Genomic DNA, 21,047 nt, shown 5'->3' with positions numbered 1-21,047 from the left:
TGAAAATACCAAACTTGTTGAGATCTTACTTGACCTTGTTGCTCTATTGGCTTTGAATTTCTCTGGTGCCTTGAATCAGCCATAGATGCCAGCTTTGGCACCATGATTTAAGGATGCTCTGTGTGTTCAACTGCATAGTCTGTGAGCATCCAATTAATTGTAGTAACTGTAGGTTGATTCTCTCAAGAATCTTACTACTTATGAGCAGTCAGTTCTAGGAACATTTCTGAGACAACAAAGATGGAGCAACCTCTGAAATAGGGAGCATGGCTCAGAATTAGCTTCTGAGGGCTCCAAGGACATAGGCCAAAGAGACAAACACATACATTCCAGCAATTGACGTTTCACCAAAACCATTGGGTGCCTCAACTAGTCACAAATTTGGACCGTCCACATCTATGCTAACTTTTTTGCCCATATTCATTTACTTCATTTGCCCATATTAGGTCTATATCCTTCAATGCCTTGTCTGTTTAAGCACTTGTCTGCAAATATCTAAACACAGTGATTTTACCTGACTCCACTTCTTATTTGGAAGCAAGTTCCAGATAGCAACCACTCTGTTAAAAACTTACCTCACAAGTCCCAATTGAAAATCCTTCCTCTCATCTTAAACTCATGTCCTCTTGGTTTTAATAAAGCATTGACCAGTACAGCACTGGACAGACCATTTGATCCACAATGTGCTGCTCTTGATGCCAATTTATACTAGATGTCACGCACATGTGTATCATCCACATCGCTCTGCTTCCTTCATATTTTTGTGTTTATATAAAAAACTCCTAAATTCCACCAAACTACATGATTCCTGGTAACCTGTTCCAGGCATCTACCTCTCTTTGCTTAAAAAAAATTGCTCCTCACATTTTCTTTGAACTTCCCTCCTCTAGCCTTAAAAGCATCTTCTTTGGTTTTTGAAATTTCCACTCTGGAGGAAAGATTCTGATTGTCTACGCTATCTATGCCTTTTATAATTATAAAATTCTCCATCAATTTCCCCTCAGCCACCGATGCTCTAGGGAGAACAACTCAAGTTTGTCCCATATATATATACTGTATGTCATCTGCAAATTTGATCATCTGCCCATCTACATTTTCAGCCAAATCATTGATATATATCATAAATCAGTCGCAGCATTAATCCCTTCAGAACTCCACAGGTCATGGAGGTCCAGCCAGAATAAAGGCCTTCAGCCCTTACTATCTGTCTTTTATTGGCAAGCTAGTTCTGAATCCAAACTTGCAGTTAAAGTTCAAGGTCAAATTTATTGTCATTCAACCGTGCACATGTGCACAGCTAAACAAATCAACATTCCTCTGCGACTAAGGTGCAAAACACAGTACATATATCACATACAGAACATAAAATAATATTAACACAATAATATTACCAGCTAATTTAAAAAAGTATTCTGTAGGTGTACAAGTTGACATTAAGTTCATACATGAGCTATAGTTAAATAACAACAGTAAAATGCTACTGGAACTGCATTAAATAATGTGTACTGGTTGGTAGCAGGGTAACCGTCTAACCGTCTTTGTTCTTATACTGCAGTACTTTCTGCCTGATGGTTGGAGGTCAATGAGATTGTGGGACAGATGGGAGAGGTGATTGACAATGCCGAAGGCTCTGCAAATGGAGGACACAGTTAGTGCGGCGAGTGACTCCAGGGGCAGTTTTATGTTCTTTGTGTAAGGTGTGGGAGTTCTGGGAGCCCTACAGTCTCCCAGTTAACCACATCTGCACCAAGTGCACTGAGCTGCAACTCCTCAGAGAACAAATTGAGGAACTGGACCTGCAGATCCATGACATATGTCTCATGTGGGCGGCTGAGGAAATGGCAGACAGGAGCTACGGGGAGGTAGTCACATCCAGGTTGCAGGAGGCAGATAACTGGGTGACTGTCAGGAGAAGGAGGAGAAATAAGCAGCCAGTACTGAGAACCCCGGTGGCTGTTCCCCTTAATAATAAGAATACCATTTTGGATACTGTTGAGGGAGACAACCTACCCGGGGGTGGGGGGGAGGGTTGACTTGTTTTATAGCACTGAGTCTGGCGCTGTGGTTCAGAAGGGAAGAGAGGTGAAGAAAGGTGAAGAGGCAGTAGTGACAGGAGATTCCATAGTCAGAGGAATAGATACGAGATTCTGTGGACACGATAGAGACACCCAGATGATTGTTGCCTCCCACGTGCCAAGGTCAGGGATGTCGCGGATCAGGTCCACAGCATTCTACAGGGGGAGGGTGAGCAGTCAGAAGACTTGGTACATATTGGCACCCAGTGGCATACAGTAGGTAGGAAATGCGAGGAGGTTCTGAAGTGCGATTTTAGGGAGCAAGGTAGAAAACTGAAAATCAGGACTGCTAGCATGGTAATCTCTGGATTGCTGCCTCTGCCACGCACCAGTGAGGGTAAGAATGGGAACATTTGGCAGATAAATAAGTGACTGCAGAACTGGTACAGGGGGCAGGGTTTCAGATTTCTAGATCATTGGAATCTCTTCTGGGGAAGGTACAACCTGTACAAAAGGAATACGTTACGAACCTGAGGGGGGACCGATACCTTTATGTGCAGGTTCACTAGAGCTGTTCGGGAGGGTTTAAACTAGATTAGCGAGCATAAGGTAAGGGAACCCTTTACCTTAAGGAAGTGGCCATAATATGATAGAATTCCCCTGCAATATGAGAGGGAGAGCAAAAGTATCAGTATTTTGGTGGAGCAAAGGGAATTACAGTGGCATGAAAGAGGAGCTGGCCAAAGTTGACTGCAAGGTGACACTAGCAAGGATGACAGCAGAGCAGCATTGGCTGGAATTTTTCAGAGCAATTTGGAAGGCACAGGATAGATACATCCCAAAAAAGGTATTGTAAAGACAGTATGATGCAAATGTGGCTGACAAGGGAAGTCAAAACCAACATAAAAGCCAATGAGAGAGCATATAATAGAGCAAAAATCCCTGAGAAGTTAGAGAAGCTTTTAAAAACCAACAGAAGGCAACTAAAAATGTCACAAAGATGGAATACAAAGGTAAATTAGCCACTAATATTAATGATGATCTCATATCCCCTTTGCCAATCACCTGTCCAGCTCTTGGCTCCATCCCTCCCCCTCCTGTCTTCTCCTATCATTTTGGATCTCCCCCTCCCCCCTCCCACTTTCAAATCTCTTACTAACTCTTCCTTCAGTTAGTCCTGACGAAGGGTCTCAGCCTGAAACGTCGACTGCACCTCTTCCTAGAGATGCTGCCTGGCCTGCTGCGTTCACCAGCAACTTTGATGTGTGTTACCAAAAATTTCTTTAGGTTTCTAAAGAGTAGAGAGGTGAGAGTAGATATTAGATTGCTGGAAATTGACACTGGAGAGGTAGTAATAGAAGACAAGGAAATAGTGGATAAACTGAATAAGTATTTTGCATCGGTCTTCACTGTGGAAAATACTAGTAGTATGCTGGAAGTTCGAGGTTATCAGGGAGCAGAAGTGTGTAAAGTTGCCATTATTAGTGAGAAGATGCTTGGAAACTGAAAGGTCTGAAGGTAGATAAATCAGCTGGTTCAGATGGTCTACAACCCAGGGTTCTGAAAGAGGTGGCTCAAGAGATTGTGAAGGTAGCGGTAACGATCTTTGAAGAATCAATAGATTCTGGCATGGTTACGCAGGACTGGAAAATGCAAATGTCACTCAATTCTTCAAGAAGGGAGTGAAGCAGAAGAAAGGAAATTACAAGCCATTTAGTCTGACCTCAGTGGTTGGGAAGATGTTGGAGTCGATCGTTAAGGATGTGGTTTCAGGGTACTTAGAGGCACATGATAAAATAGGCTGAAGTCAGCATAGTTTCTTTAAGGGAAAATTCTGCCTGAAAAATCTGTCGGAATTCCTTGAAACAATAAGTAGGATAGGCAAGGAGAATTGGTGGTTGCTGTGTACTTGGATTTTCAGAAGGTCTTTGACAAAATGCCACACATGAGACTGTTTAACAAGCTAAGAGCTCAGAAAAGGTGTCAGCATGGATAGAGTATTGGCTGATTTGTAGATGGCAAAGAGTGGGAATGAAGGGAGCCTTTTCTGGTTGGCTACCGGTGACTAGAGGTGTTCCACAGGGGTCTGTGCTGGGTCTGCTTCTTTTTGCATTATATGTCAATGATTAGGATGAAGGAATTGATGGCTTTGTAGCCAAGTTTGTGGAGAATATGAAAACAGGTGGTGGGCCAGGTAGTGTTGCAGAAGCAGTGAGTCTGCAGAAGGACTTCGACAGATTAGGAGGATGGGCAAAGAAGTTGCAGATAGAATACAGTGTCAAAAAGTGTATGGTCTTGCACTTTGGTAGAAGAAATAAAATGGTAGACTATTTTTTAAATGGAGAGAAAAATAAAAAATCTGAGGTGCAAAGTGACCTGGGAGTCCTTGTGCAGGATTCCCTAAAGTTAAATTTGTAGGTTGAGTTGGTGGTGAGGAAAAGGAATGCAATGTTAGTATTCATTTCAAGAGGGCTAGAATATAAAACCAAAGATGTAATGGTGAGACTTTATAAAGCTCTGGTGAGGCCACACTTGCAGTATTGTGAGCAGTTTTGGCCTCCTTATCTAAGAAAGGAGGTGCTGACATTGGAGAGGGTTCAAAGGAGATTCACAAAAATGATTCTGGGATTGAAAGGCTTGTCATATGAAGCGTATTTGATGGCTTTGGGCCTGTGTTCACTGGAATTCAGAAGAATGAGGGGTGACCTCATTGAAACCTTGCGAATGTTGAAAGGTCTTCATAGAGTGGATGAGGAGAGGATGTTTCCTATGGTGGGAGAGTCTAAGACCAGGGGACCCAGCCTCACAATAGAGGGGCCTCCTTTTCAAATGGAGATGAGGAGGAATTTCTTCAGCCAGTGCGCTGAATCTGTGGAATTCATTGCCACTGGCAGCTGTGGAGGCCAAGTCATTGGGTATATTTAAGGCAGATGTTAACAGATTCTTGATTAGTCAGGGTGTGAAGGGATACAAGGAGAACACAGGGGATTGGAGCTGAAATAGGAAATGGATCAGCTATTATATCCACACTGGGAAAAGGATTCTGACTAGTTAGATCATATATGCCTCAACCTTATATCAGGTCATACCCTCAGCCTTCTTCACTCCAGGGAAGATGTATCCAGCCTATTCAATCCTTCCCCATTACCAAACTCCTCCAATTCAATCAGGAAACGTGCCTTCTACTGGACTACCAGACATTAACCTTTAAATGAGCTTGCAACAAAAACTGCACACCATCCATATACAAGCACATGTTCCACCATGTTATTGTGGTTTGATCAATTCTGTTTACCGGTATGGTGTGTTTTAAAGTAACTCCTGATGTGCTTTAAAATGTATTTGAAAAGCAGAGTAAGATGGTATGTCTATTTTATATTTTCTAAACATTATCTTGCCCAGGATGACTCCCAAACCACCAAAGTCCACGGTTATTTATCTTGCTTCTTTGGTCACGTGGGTGGAGTGTACTTTCTACCAGCACCAGCTAGAATTGCAGCAGGAAGTTGATTCAAAATCATGTTTACTATTACTGACACACAGTGTGTTGTGAATTTTGGTGTTTTGTGGCAGCAGCCCAGTGAAAGACATTAAAAAAAATAGAAATAACAAATAAAATAAATATATAAGGCAAAAGAGAAGTAGTGAGGTCGTGTTCATGGACTGTTCATGGTCCGTCAAAGAGGGGCAGCGAGGTACTGTTCATGGACCATTGAACAGGGGGGAGAGCGGGAAGCTTTTCCTAAAACTTTGTGATTTTTCATAGTCCTGTGCTTCCTCTCTGACGATCGTAATGATCGGCATGTCACAGATTGTGAGTGTCCTTCATGATGGATGCCACCTTTTGAAGACATCTTTGACGGATACACTCTGTTTCCTTCTTGTGCACATTTTCCCTCCGATTTCATTCATTCTATCTGTCCTATCTCTGACTATGAGATACTCTACATAACATGTAATTTTCCATGTAATGAATTGGAGAAAGCACTGAATTTAGACACAGATATTAGCTCTGCTAATCCATAAGCACAGACAATTTACAACCATTACAAGTGAGTAGATGGAAAATCATGCGTGCTGTGAATCATACATACTGATTTCAATATTTAATTTTCAATACACGTACAAAGAACAGAACAACAATCAAAAATTTAATTCTTCAGAACATTCTTTCAACACAATGCTGATTTAAAAAATGCAAGCACACATAAACTACAAAAGTAAAATAATTTATTAAAAGGAAACTCTCATACTGAAAATAAGCCTGTATTATTGGCAAGGACAGGAAAAATGATCAGTACAATTGTCCACCATTTCTAATACTACAGTATATCATTAATTGCAACACCACTGCTTGAGAATGTGCTCCTTGGGACTGTGCGTTTGTAACAAAATAGTTTTAAGATATCTGCAACTACTTGAGCATTTTAAAGCTCTTTAGAAAGGAATTACAACTGCAAAATTCAGTTTCCAATGTGATAGAAAGTTAAGTGAATTATTGCAGTATAATAGCTTAATGTTACTTTCCTCTGCAATGTTTTCCAATTAGCCATCCTTATGTTGGAATAGTGTTCTAAAAATGATTACTTGCATTCATTGGTCTTGTTATTATACTCAATTAAAACTCACATCATTTGGATAAAGACTCAGTTTACTGAAATCATCATGTACTTGCCAATAATCAAATTTTCATTTTTAATCTCATTTTCTAGCACTTGGCGTATAAACCTCCATGCCATAATAGTTCTTAATGTTATGAACCTGGCTCCACATCTCCTCAGACAATGCATTCTGACTTTCTTCCTTAAATTCCATCTAAATTTTCTGCTCTCTTATCTTAAATCTATGCCCTCTGGTTTAGACACTCGCAAATGTCTACAAATATTACTTAACTGGTCACAATACCATCTGGTATGGAGGGGCCATTGCACAGGTTCAGAAAAAGCTGCAGAGAGTTGTCAACTATGCCATCTTCATCTTGGGCACTAACCTTCCCAGCATCCAGGACAACTTCAAAAGGTGATACATCAGAAAGGTGGCATGCCTCATCTGCACCCCTCAGTTTTGTACAGCTCAGTCAGGTCTTCCACTCAGCCTTGATCACAGTAAGAAAATCCAGCCTTTCCACGTACTGGAAATGCTTCATCCTAAACTACATTCAGATGAACCTCTTCTGAATCTTCTCCTATGTGCAATAGCATCCATCTTATAGAGTGGCAAACTGAACTGCCACTAACACAGTACTCCAAGGTAATGCACACAAAATACTGGAGGGGTTCAACAGATCAAGCAGCATCTATGGAAATGAATAAACAGTCAACGTTTCGGGCTGAGACCCTTTTTCAATACTCGACGTGTGCCCCGTTCAAAGTTTTATAAACTTACAACATGACCTCCTTGCTTTTATATGCCGTGACTTGGCTAATGATGGTAAGTATACCTTAGCTACATATGCTGTCACCTTCAAGGATCCTGGGTCTCATACCAAGATCACACTCTGTTGCACATTACTCATAGGGCCTACAATTCATTGAAGATGTCCTTGTCATATTAATCCTCCTAAAATACATCACCTCACATTACAGTCGTGCATGCTTTTCTCTACACACCAATCCTGCAAACTACTAGAAAATCTGTGCTAACAGTCTGTTCACTGGAATGCTGCCTTTGCTGCATTGCCCCAACCATGAAACCACATGAAGATTCAATGCACTGTCTGGTACAGTGCCAAGGCAAACAGATCAGGAAGATCATGAGGTAAAGGTCTAGTTTCTGTTGACTTATTTTCCAAGATAAGTGATAAGATATATGTAGTCAGTCTAAATTAAATTTCCCTTCTTGTGCAATCATTTCTGCAGTGAATCCGAAGTATTTATCTCTACTACATTTGCTAAACTACATTCAAGCTATGAGACCCTTTCCCTCATTCTGACAGAAATGACACTGAGTTATATGATAATACAAAAGGAAAACACCACAGGCACTGGATATCTAGTTCCTTCCAGGAACAGTGTCCTTGATGATGTTCTCTATTTCTCTCCCAAGGGATTTCTATCTGTCTTGCTTTAAAGGAAGCTTGTTTAACTTCTTGGCTTTGATATTAAAAACTTATTTCATCTCAAACTTCTACTTTGATGAAGTACCATTGAAATGAAACAATGGCCTGCATCTTGCCAGCTTTGAACGTGGGACATTACAGCACAGGAACAAGATCTTTGGTCCAGTGCCTGCACAGATCATGATGCCAGTCTAATCTAAAACAATCTGTTTGCAGAGGATCCATATCTCTTTATTTCCTGCCCATTCATATGTCTGTCTATATACTTCATAAACCTTGCTAGTATGTCCTCTTCTACCACCTGCCATGGCAAAGCATTCCAAGACTTTCATAATCTGAAATACTTCTATCTAACGATTCCAAACTGTTCTTATAACTAATTCATTTTAAATCAGGTAGAACTTTAGTGAACTTCTTCTACACCCTCTCCAAAAACACCACATAGTGTGGTGACCAGAAATGCACACCATATTCAAAGTGCAGCCTAACCAAAGTTTTATACAGCTACATCTTGACTTGTCAATTTTTTAAACTCATTACCCTGACCAACGAACATAAATATGTCATATGCTTGCTTTACCAGCCATCCACTTTCGAGAAGCTATGGAATTTCACTCCAAGATCCCTCTGTAAATCAATGTTCTGAAACACCCTGCCTTTTTGTATACTTTGTTCTTGTATTTGACCTCCTAAAATTCATCACCTCACACCTCTCTGGATTAAATTCTATTTGCATTTCTCTGCCCAAATTTCCGACTGATCTATTCTTTTACCACCTTCTTTACAATCCACAACTCTACCAATTTTTGTGTCATCTGCAAACTTAACAATTTACCAACTCACCATGTTCACCAGGAGACTTAATGGCCTTGACCAGCCGCGAAACCTAACATCTTGAAAGGCTATGATGCCTCATTCGCCGATGAGCTAAACACATTTTAAGCAGACTTTGAAAGGGGGTACAAAATTACACCTGTGCCAGTCCCTGCAGCATCTGGTGGCCCTGTCATCTCTGATTTGGAGGCCGACATCAGAACATCTTTCCGGTGGGTGAATATTTGCAAGACATCATGCCCTAATGGTGAACCTGGTAGGGCTCTGTAAGCCTGTGTCAAACAACTGACGAGAGTTTTCAAGGACATCATCAATCTCTCACTGCTGCAGTCAGAGGTTCCCACCTACTGCAAAAGGGCGACGATTATACCAGTACCCAAGAGGAGCCGGGTGAGCTGCCTCAATGACTATTGCCCTGTGGCACTTACATCTACTGTGATGAAGTTCTTTGAGAGGTTGGGCGTGGCTAGAAACAACTCCTGCCTAAGCAAAGACCTGGATCCACTAACAATTTGTCCACAATGGATGCAGTCTCACTGGCTCTCCACTCTGCCTTGAATCACCTGGACAACAGCAATACCTACATCAGGCAACTTCATTGACTACAGCTCAGTGTTCAATACAATCATACCCTCAGTTCTAATTAACAAGCTCTAAAACCTGTGCCTCTGTACCTCCCTCTGCAACTGAATCCTTGAGATCACAGTCTATGCAGATCAAAAATTTCATCTCCTCCTTGCTGACAATCAACTCTGGCGCACCTCAAGGAAGTGTGCTTAGCCCACTGTTCTACTCTCACTACAGCTGTGACTCTGTGGCTAGACACAGCTCAAATGCCATCTATAAATTTGCTGACAACATAATCTATAGTTGACAGAATTTCAGATGGTGACAAGACAGCAGTTGGCCAGCAGTTCCAGAGAAAATCATAGCCATTTCAAAGAAAGACACAAGCACCTCACTTACACATTCCCAGGAAGTGGTGTACTGAGTGAGTTCGCAAAGCTTTCATTAAATACTACACTCTCATTGGTCAAGTATTAATGTACCCTTATTGGTTGATTGAATGTGAACAACATGGTTTTGTTCAGCCTGCAACCTGGACATGTCTGACAAAGTGTTAAGCTGGTAGAGTTTGACTTTTCTCTTCTAATATTTTTCATCTAGGTCGTATGCTCCGTAATGTGTTGGTTCTCTGCAGAATGGTGTTAAGTGAGGTACCAGTTTAAGTCTCTAACTTAAGTGCAAGCACTGAAAATCCAGGACTTTACTGAGTGACAAGTGATGGCACATCTCTCACAAAATTACATGTGGAATGGTAGAGTGGAGCCTATTTCCTCAAGAAGCCACTCAGGCCATACAACAGTCCACAACTGGTAAGAATCGAGATTCCTTTTTTTAAAATGGTACCTTTGCCACAGATTTCATCCTTTTACAATGTTTTAAGGGGGTTATGAGCTATAGGGAGAAGGCAGGGAATTCAGTTGAAAAAAGCCAGCCATGATTGAATTGCAGAACAGGCATGATGGAATAAATGGTCTAATTCTGCTCCTACACCATATGAACCTTTGGTCTTTGATCATGAATACACGCTTGTTGATCGCTGGCTCAACATGATCTAATCATCGCCCTGACCTTCTCCCAATCACATCTCCACCTCACAGTCATAAGATCATAAGACCATAAGACATAGGAACAGAAATGGGCCATTTGGCCCATCAAGTCTGCTATGCCATTCTATCATTATTGATTTATTATCTTTCTCAACCCCATTCTCATGCCTTCTCCCCAAAACTTTTGACGCCCTGACAAATCGAGGACCTATCAATCTGCACTTTAAATATACCCAATGACGACCTCCATGGCCATCTGTGGGAATGAATTCCACTGATTCACCACCCTCTGCCTAAAGAAATTCCTCCTCATCTCCATTCTAAATGGATGTCCCTCTATTCTGAGGCTGTGCCTTTGGTACTGGACTTGCCCATTATAGGGAACATTCTTTCCACGTCCACGTTATCTAGGCTTTTTAATATTCGGTAGGTTACAATAAGATTTCCTCCCACCCCGCCCCACATTCTCCTAAACTCCAGCCAGTACAGCCCAGGTCCATCAAACACTCCTTGTACATTAACCCTTTCCTTTCATTTCAGTCTTGTCAAGTCTTCACCGAAGCACAGCAACAACAACATTCCCTGCTTACCTTTGCCTACTTTCTGGGAAAGAAAACTAGTACTTTAGACAGATGCTGTTTAAGGTTTCTGCTTTCAAGCTACGGTGACCTACAGTTTTTAGTTAGTGCCTCTGTTGGCCAATTATTTATAATTTCACATTGTTCTGTACAGTTCTAATTAAAACTAAAGAAACTGTCCACTCCGAATCCACATTTCTCCCTCTGCACCTGGGCCATCATGGAACACCTGTCAGGAAGACTTCACCATCAAAATGGACCCAGTGGAGAGAAGACAGCTGAAATTGACCCTGAATTTCACTGGTCAGGCAGGAGGGAAGTTGGAGGCGGTAGAGACTGTGTTGGCGAAGTGGGGACAACTACTCTCAGAGAGGCAACCCCTGTCCAAGCAGGAAGAACAGGTGTCAGCACTCGCAGTGATGAATCAGCAAATCACCACAGACAGCCAGAATGAGCTGGCTGCCATTCTTGGTCTCACTGCCCCTGTTCAGCAGCTCTCTCCCAGGACAGTCCAACTTCCCATATCCTCCTCTATAGCAGTCCCATCAGCCTCAGCCTCCAGGGTGGCTCTTCTCCCTTTTCTCTTGAAACTGTGGCCATGGTAGAATACATCAAGGAGACATTGGCCTTAGGATTTATCCCTCTGTTAACCTCACCATTGGGGCGGATTCCTTTTTGTGAGCAAGAACGAGGGCAACTCTCATCCCTGCATTGATTATCGGCCCCTCAACAACATCATGGTGAAGAGCCATAATCATCTTCCCCTGCTTGCCTCTGCACTTGAACATCTCCAGCAAACAACCATATTCTCCAGGGTAGATCTGCATAATGCTTACAACCTGGTTTGCATGCGAGAAGGGATGAGTGAACGACAGCATTCAACACCCTGATTGGCCACTATCAGTACCTCATGATGCCATTTGGTTGAGTCCACGCTCCTGCCATTTTTCGGCCCTGGTCAATGGGGGCCATAGGAAATCAGTTTGTTTTTGTGTATTGGATGACATTCTTACTTACTCCCGTTCTCATCAGGAACATGTCCAGTATGTCCAGAGGATTCTCAGACAGCTCCTCGAGAACGACCTTTCTGCCAAGCCAGAGAAGTGTGAGTTCCACAAAGAGCAGGTGACATCCTTCGACTACATTCTTATTCCTTTCACTGTTCAAATGGACCCATGTAAAATTCAGGCAGTTACTGACTGCCAAACCATCTATAGTCAAACAGGAAAGGTGCTTCAAGGACAGAAACCTCTCCTACATTTGTGACGTCAAGAGCCCCAACTCCCACCAAGGCAGTTGGACTCTCTTCTTCACCTGGTTAATTTCACCCTCACCTACCATCCTGGCAACAAGAATACCAAGACTGATGCTCTCTTCTGCCAGTCTGACATCACTAAGGACAACACCAATCCTAAACACATACTTCCCTGCACATTTTTCAGCTGCTTCGGTGATTTGATGAACAGAAATATATATATTCCTTGTTGAGTATTTTGCTGGCAATCTCAATGCTAATGCAAATAGCTTTTCTATTTCTCTTGCAAACTGTGATGTGGCTCTGCTGAAAAGAACTGTGAAATACTTGAGCAGCCTTCCCTGCGATTAGCCTCCCTAATACGTTGTGGTCCCTAAAAGAAATAAAAGCATAAGACGTATCCTTATTATATTGTCTTATGTAATACTTTGTTTAGTGATTTTGTCTAATCTGTAAACCAATCTGTAATCTGTAAACTGGGTACATGCAGAAAATGTGACATTAAAATATGTGCTTATATATTATCATGGAATTCTATTACAACTTTAAGCACGTCTACAGGGAGTTTGGCCTCATCACATAGAACATCAATAGAGTAGCTCCTTACCAGCCAGCCAGATAGTTTAAATAATGTTAGCTATGCTAATGAATGAATGACACCTGTTAAACTCACCTCAACATGCCTTTTACATTTTAACCCACCATGGGCAATAGAAAAGTCACTGTTGCAAAGCAACACTGTCATTATTTTTGACCCCTATTAGGCAGGGGTACACTTTAATGTAGTCTGCGGTGAAGTGCGTTTTATATTTTTTTGAAACACTTTGCCATGGTGGTGCAGGACACGGAACTGAACTGATGGAGAGACAGAGGTCGACTGTAAAGCCCACCCACAGAGAAAACTGATAGGTCTATTTAACACAAAGAAAGACCAATCAGGATGCTCGCTCTTGCTCCCGCTCTTGATCTCGCTCCCACTCCGGTTCTCGCTCACTCTCCCACTCTCCCTCTCATTTCTGGGATATTGTATATAATTTGTGGGCGTCAGGGAGCTGCTATTAATATGCGGGAGACTCCCAGAACTTCTGGAAGAGGTGGGATGTCTGCCATTCTGCTGGTTTTGGACCGGTTCTCTGAAGCAGCCCACTTCATTGTTCTCCACAAGATCCAGTCAGCTCATGAGACGGCCACTCTTATGGTTCAGCATGCATCGAGGCTGCATGACTTCCTTCAAGACACGGGTCTGATCGAGGACCACAGTGCATGTCCAGTTTTGGAAGGCTTTCTTTTTTCTTTTGGGAGCCACAGCCGGCCTTACATTATTTTTCTACCCCAATCCAACAGCCAGACTGAGAGATTGAATCAGGAGCTGGAGACATCGCTGCACTGCCTTATCTTTTCCAACTCCACAACTTGAAGCCCTCAACTGGTTTGAGCAGAGATTGCCCACAAAAACCTCCAAACGTCCTCCACTGGCATGCTCCCCCTTGAATGCCAGAAGTTATTCCAGCTACCACTCTTCCCTGACCGAGCGATTGATGTGGGAGTCCCTGCTGTTGAATAGTTGGTCCAACGCTCTGCACCCAGAAACAATATGCTCAGCAAGCCAATCAGTTCCACCAAAAGGTGAGTCCTCTCAAGCCAGGGGAAAATTTGTGGGACCATTCATAGTGCAGAAGGCTCAATCAGCAGAGCCTCCTATAGGCTGCACCTCCCATTATCCAAGACGATTCACCCAGTGTTCCACGTTTCCTTGCTCAGGTTTCTGGCACCTTGAGAACTACACAAAGGGAGCGGGGGCCCTGTTACAATGACAGAGTCTGCTGTGGAGTCTGGGCACTCTGCAGGCAAGCAGTTGGAAGAAGACAGCAAGCACACACGTAAGAATGCATACTCCAGCCAATAACTATTTCTTTGTAACTGTATTTACCTCCCTTCCTTTCATTTCAGTCTTGCCAAGTGTTCACCAAGGCACAGTGACGACAATGTTCCCTGCTAACCTTTGCCTATGTTCTGAGAAAGAAGACTAGTGTTTTCAACAGACCCGCTTTAAGGAACAGTATAAATTTTCTTTGAGTTACTGCTTTCCAGTCATGATGATAGTGTGAGTTTTTAGTTGGTTTGAGTGTTTTTAGTTAGCCTAAATAACATGTATTATTTTCCTTTGTTCTGTACAGTTCTAATTAAAACTGAGCGAACTGTTCACTCTGAGGCCAAGTGTCTCCCTCTGCACTTGGATCAACACCAAATTCAACACTAAAACGGAGAGAAAATCCAAAAATCTGAGATGCAAAGGGACTTGGGAGTCTTTGTGCAGAACACTCTGAAGGTTAACTTGCACGTTGAGTTGGTGGTGAGGAAGGCAAATGCAATGTTAGCATTCATTTCAAGAGGTCTAGAATAGAAGAGCAGGGATGTAATACTGAGCCTTTATAAGGCACTGCTGAGGCCTTACCTTGAGTATTGTGAACAGTTTTGGGCCCCTCATCTTAGAAAAGATGTGCTGGCATTGGAAGGGGCCAGGGGAGGTTCACAAGGATGATTTCAGGAATGAAAGTTTTATCATAGGAGGAACATTTGATGGCTCTGGAATTCAGAAGGATGAGGGGGAAACCTTTTGAATGTTGAAAGGCCTAGACAGAGTAGATGTGGAAAGGATGTTTCCCATAGCGGGAGAGTCTAGAACAAGGGGGCACAGCCTCAGGATATAGGGGCATCCATTCAAAACTGAGATGCGGAGAAATTTCTTTAGCCAAAGGGTGGTGAATTTGTGGAATTTGTTGCCACATGCAGCTGTGGAGGCCAGGTCATTGGGTGTATTTAAGGCAGAGATTGATAGGTTCTTGATTGGACATGACATCAAAGGTAACGGGGAGAAGGACGGGAACTGGGGTTGAGGAGGAAAAGGATCAGTCATGATTGAATGGCAGAGCAGACTTGATGGGCCAGATGGCCTAATTCTGCTCCTATGTCTAATGGTCTTACGGTCTAAGTTCCTGTCAGCCAACCCATCATTTCTTAGATAAGGGGCCTGAAGCTGCTCACAATACTCCAAGTGCGGTCTGACCAATGCCTTATAAAGCCTCAGCATTACATCCTTGCTTCTATATTCTAGTGCTCTTGAAATGAATACTAACTTTGTGTTTGCCTTCTTTACCACCAACTCAATCTGCAAGATAATATTTAGGTAATGGTGCACGAGGACTTCCAAGTCCCTTTGCAACTCTGATTTTTGAATTTTCTCTGTTTAAAAAATAGTCTATTCCTTGATACCTTCTATCAAAGTGCATGGCCATATAGTTTCCTACACAGTATTCCATCTGCCACTTCTTTGCCTATTCTCCTAATTTGTCTAAGTCCTTCTGCAGACACCCTGCTTCATCAACACTACCTGCCACTCAACCTATCTTCATATCATCTGAAAACTTGGCCACAAGGCCATCAATACCATCATCTAAATCATTGACATACAACGTGAAAAAAGTGCTCCTAACACTGACCCCTATGGAACACAACTAGTCACCGCCAGCCATCTAGAAAAGCCCCCCTTCCACTCTTTGTCTCCTGCCAGTCAGTCAATCTATTCATGCTAGTATCTTTCTTGTAATCATCCTTACTTTTTCTTATCATCTCTTCTCAATCACCCCCTTTGTGGGATCTCTAACTATGTCTTCATTCTAGTCTGCTGGATACTGCCAGTTATGTAACAGACCACACTTCAAATGGTCCACCCCTTTAATAACCATCTTTAGCCAAGGTTCTAGTATCAATCCAAAATGGCCTGACATGTTTTCTAGAACAACAATGTAATCACTAGTCATTTTCTGGGTCTCCAATTGTTGGCCCATATTTCCTCATATGATATCAATTGGAAATAGGGTTGCCTGCCTCACATACAAATATTGTAGATGTCTGGACATAACCAGATTATCTTCCTGCTTTCAGATATCATCTCACTAAGTGGCTTCAGCCTCGCCCTCATTCTCAATGATATTATTAATCGGAAAAGCATCTCCATCCTCTCCATACAATAGATTGAAGGGCATTCACACTTTGTTCTTGCTAACAACATTTCCAGTATGTCTGGCTCAGAACTGTCCTGCCACCTGTTCTAAATTCAGCTCTGTCAGTTACAAAACTGAGCTTTACTTGGAATCGATTTTCCGTACCTTATCATTTCGCCCCGTACGTTAGTCTGCACCTTACTTCCTTGTGATCGATTGTAAATTTTGACATTCTTGCTACAGAATTACATGATAGCGATTCTTTGCAAGCTCCTCCTCATATCCTACCAGTATAGAACTGGCATTCTCTGTGCGGTTGTAGCATCTAAAGAAGCCTGCTGGCAGAGTATGCAGGCAAGTACACAGCACGAATAGGCTGTATCCCTTTTTCAGAGGGGCTCCTCACTGACACCTCTCTAATACTTTGTATAAACTCCGAGAGCAGTTAGTCACATGACACAATCCTTAAATAATCTGAAGCGTTCTCAACCAATATTAAGTAAACTACACAGCTAAGTTTTTTTTAAATCCGTAATAATAAATTCCATTATTTTACAAATACCAATTTAATCATAACAGCAATTTAGAAGGGAAGGATTCTGCTTAGGATGAGTGCAGATTCAGTAAAAGACTGATGTGAACAACATAGAACATAGAATAGTACAACACAGTGCAGGCCCTTCGGCCCACATTGTTATGCCGACCCTTAAACACTGCCTCCCACATAAGCCCCCACCTTAAATTCCTCCATATACCCATCCGGTGGTCTCTTAAATTTCACTAGTGTGTCTGCCTCCACCACTGACTGAGGCAGTGCATTCCACGCACCAACCACTCTCTGAGTAAAAAACCTTCCTCTAATATCCCTCTTGAACTTCCCACCCCTTACCTTAAAGCCTTGTCCTCTTGTATTGAGCAGTGGTGCCCTGGGGAAGAGGCACTGGCTGTCCACCCTATCTATTCCTCTTAATATCTTGTATACCTCTATCATGTCTCCTCTCATCCTCCTTCTCCCCAAAGAGTAAAGCCCGAGCTCCCTTAATCTCTGATCATAATCCATACTCTCTAAACCAGGCAGCATCCTGGTAAATCTCCTCTGTACTCTTTCCAATGCTTCCACATCTTTCCTATAGTGAGGCGACCAGAACTGGACACAGTACTCCAAGTGTGGCCTAACCAGAGTTTCATAGAGCTGCATCATTACATCGTGACTCTTAAACTCTGTCCCTCGACTTATGGAAGATAACACCCCATAAGCTTTCTTAACTACCCTATCTAGTGTGAGAAGGGACTGCCTTAGGTGGATGCAGTGAAGACTGCAAGTACCAGTCAAAGTGTGTAGCAGCAAACACCAGGGATAGTACAGTGTGACTGTAATGACAATAAAGCGTATAGAACATAGAACATTACAGCACAGTCCAGGCCCTTTGACCACAATGGTGTGCCAACCTTTTAACCTCTCTAAGTTCAATCTACCTTCCCTCCTACATTGTTCTCTGTTTTTCTATCATCCATGTGTCTATCTAAGAGTTTCTAAAGTGCCTCTGATGTATCTGCCTTTACCACCACCCCCGGCAGGGCGATCTGTGCCCCAACCACTTTGTGTAAAGGACTTACTTATCCCGGACATCCTCCACATTTTCCTCCAATCACCTTAGTATTATGAGCCCCGGTATTAGCCATTTCTGCTTTGGGAAAAAGTCTTTGGCTATCCAATCGACCTACACTCAGCGACCACTTCATTAGGCACCTCCTGTACCTAATTAATTGGACACTGTCAGTATTTTGTGGCCTTCTGCTGCCGTAGCCCATCCATTTCAAGGTTCAACTGTTGTAATGCATGGTTATTTGAGTTACTACCGCCTTCCTGTCAGCTTGAACCAGTCTGGCCATTCTCCTCTGACCTCTCATTGACAAGGTGGCTTCACCCTCAGAACTGCCACACACTGGAATTTTTTTGTTGTTTTTTTTCACACCAGACGCTGTAAATTCTGCAGACTGTTGTGTGTGAAAATCCCAAGAGATCGGCAATTTCTGAGATAGTCAAACAAACTTGTTTGGCACCAACAAGCACTCCACGGTCAAAGTCACTTAAATCTCCGAACAACAACTGAAAGGCTTGATCACGACTGAAAGCTTTTATTTATTGAGTTGCTGCCAGATGATTGGCTGATTGGATGTTTGCATAAGCGAGTAGCTGTGCCACTAAGTGGTATGCCTCATATGATCTCGTACACCTCTATCAAGCTACCTCGTATCACTCTTTGCTCCAAGGAGAAAAGCCCCAGCTTGCTTAACGCATCCCTCATAAAACATGCTCTTTAATCCAGGCAGCATCCTGGCAAATCTCCTCACATCCTCTCTAAAGGTTGCACATCCTTCCTTTAGTGAAGCGACTAGAACTGAGCACAATATTCCAAGTGCAAGATACGGTGCAGGCTTGGTAGCCATTGTAAGATTTTCTCAAATGTTAACTGGAGAAGGGACAATTTTGAATTGACAAAGATACATCTGGCTCAGACAAACTGCATAAAGGTTAGCAATCATTAACATGTTCGAACAATGAAAAGCCTTTTAAGTTCAGTGCCGTTGCCATGAGGGAGAACATGTGTAAAATTCTACCTGGTGCCCAGAGGATTACCATCACGAAAGGCTATAAACTAGGACGAGAGCAAACAGCAAGTGCCAAGTTACCATCTCAAACGGCAACTTGGTTGAGTAAAGAACGCCTTCTGCGGCAAGTAGGTAGAAGGCATCTAGCTATTTCGTTTCTGGGAGATTTTGAAGATTTCCCAGAAAGAATCTCCGTGGAATTTCATTGTAAAAGACACATTTAAAAGATTGCCGGAGAGGATCAAAATTACAGACAAGTCTAGAAGACTGAGAAAGTAACTGAAGTATAGTTGGTTGTTAATATTTTTCTTTCTGTGTGTTCAGTCTCGTTAATAGCACGGTCCAGTACAATCTAAACCCTGAAGCGGTGTAATTCGAAAGAGATTTCCTTTCAGGCAGAATCAATGAGTAGTGTAAACTCCAGGGTAAGCGAACACAGAGCACACACAGTACAAGTGTGCGCAATATTGTTTCTCAATCGAATATACTCATTGCTCTTAGGATCGACAGCAGGTTGAGATGCTGTTACCTTAGTCACGGCGGGATGAAAATAGACCAGGTTAGAAGTAGTCCACCTACCTTTCATATTCAGCCAGGAAGCGAACAATGATACGGAAAAAAAAGCACCAAGAGAAAGTGCCGTTAAAACCCTTCCATTCCTGAACCTCATTTCATGACATCCCAGAACCGTGCTCATCGAACAGAAGCTCGTCTTCGCGTAAAGAATTAAATTGGTAATGTTTCTAACGCTCTCCAAAAGCCCTGCTCTCAACTAACTCTTCCGACTGAATGAGCTGTTCGGGAATCTGATAGAGATAGTAGTCCGCTTTCATTTCATTTTCTCACGCCGCCTTTCTCTTTCAAGTGTACAGTATCTTCAATCATTTCCAATTTTTTTTATTTCCATATTTTTTCCATTTCTTTCTCTTCTGCCAGTTTTTTTCTCTCTCTGACTAGTTCCGTTCAGCACGTTGTTTCGCACGGTGCCGGATAGCTCTCCTCTGTTCGGACCCACCGCTCAATCTTCCTTCGACTCAGTCTCTCCCCTCCTTCATTGGAGTGTGTCGCCGTTCCTCCAGGACTATTCACGTCCGAACTATCCGCTCTACCTCGCACACAAAGTTTCTTGTTTCACTTCTCTCTCACAACTGTTGGTAACTCTACTGTTCCCTTTTTTCAAGATGTTACGTAAAGACACATCTTTAAGCTGTATGTTTGTCACTTCAAGGCTATCTCTCAACCGTTTTGCCCTTTGGAGTATTGTTGCCTTACGACTGTATTTATTGAGTGCGGTGACTTAACTATTTCAGCATTCATACCTCCGTATGTTTCAGTTATTGTTGGCTGTATGCACGGTGCATCTCTGATATAAAAAGGAACTTACCCTGTAAGGCGTTTGCAGCCTACAACTGCCTGGATGGTAAATATTTTTACAGGACCCTCTAAAAATTTTCTTGCGTTCCAAGAAGTCTTTCATTTTATTTTTATTTTTAGTTGCTTGAAATACAAAGAGAAATCCAGAACCAAAATATGGGACTTGCTGGACATGTGTATTAAATAAAATGCCTGGATATACTTATGGCAGATCAAAACTTCTCTGAGTTAAAATTTCTGTTGTAGGTGCTTTTGTCAAAACTTCTCTGAGTTAAAATTTCTGTTGTAGGTGCTTTTGTTAAAACTAGAAAAAATTGGATAAGGTGCAGAGAAAGAGGTTGGGGGATAGAGCAGAGAAAGTGAGGAAAATGTCTTGGGTTAACCGGAGACGCTAAAAGCAGGTGTAACTGGAGGAGGTATAAAGAGGAGACAAGACTCCAAATCCTATTCCTGACTGATTGCATCACAGCTCGGAAAAAGATATCAGTGCCCAAGAACTGAAGGGCCTTCAGAAAGTGATGGATACAGCCCAGTAAATCACAGAAAAAGTCCTCCCACCAATTGAGCACATCTACAAGTGCTGCCATCATGGATCCCACCCCACCATCCAAGCCATGCTGTCTTCTCATGGCTGCCATGGGGAAGGAGGGACAGAAGCCTTAGGTCCCACACCACACCACCAGGTTCAGGAACAGTTACTATC

General features: G+C 42.5%; 1 protein-coding gene across 1 annotated transcript in view; it reads right to left on the bottom strand.

The window, feature by feature from the left end:
* The window catches only part of LOC140196648 (alpha-1,3-mannosyl-glycoprotein 4-beta-N-acetylglucosaminyltransferase B-like), a 167,966-nt gene extending 148,299 nt beyond the window's left edge, over positions 1 to 19,667 (bottom strand). The window contains exon 1 of the mRNA XM_072256198.1: positions 19,550 to 19,667. Coding sequence (XP_072112299.1) covers positions 19,550 to 19,667 — 118 coding nt within the window. The remainder of the gene's footprint in view (positions 1 to 19,549) is intronic.
* Positions 19,668 to 21,047: the final 1,380 nt, after the last annotated feature.

The sequence above is a fragment of the Mobula birostris genome, chromosome 4 (genome assembly GCF_030028105.1).
Source record: "Mobula birostris isolate sMobBir1 chromosome 4, sMobBir1.hap1, whole genome shotgun sequence".
In the NCBI taxonomy this organism is placed as follows: Eukaryota; Metazoa; Chordata; class Chondrichthyes; order Myliobatiformes; family Myliobatidae; genus Mobula; species Mobula birostris.
Note: the sequence above shows the minus strand (reverse complement) of the source record. Positions and strands in the feature narration are given on the sequence as shown.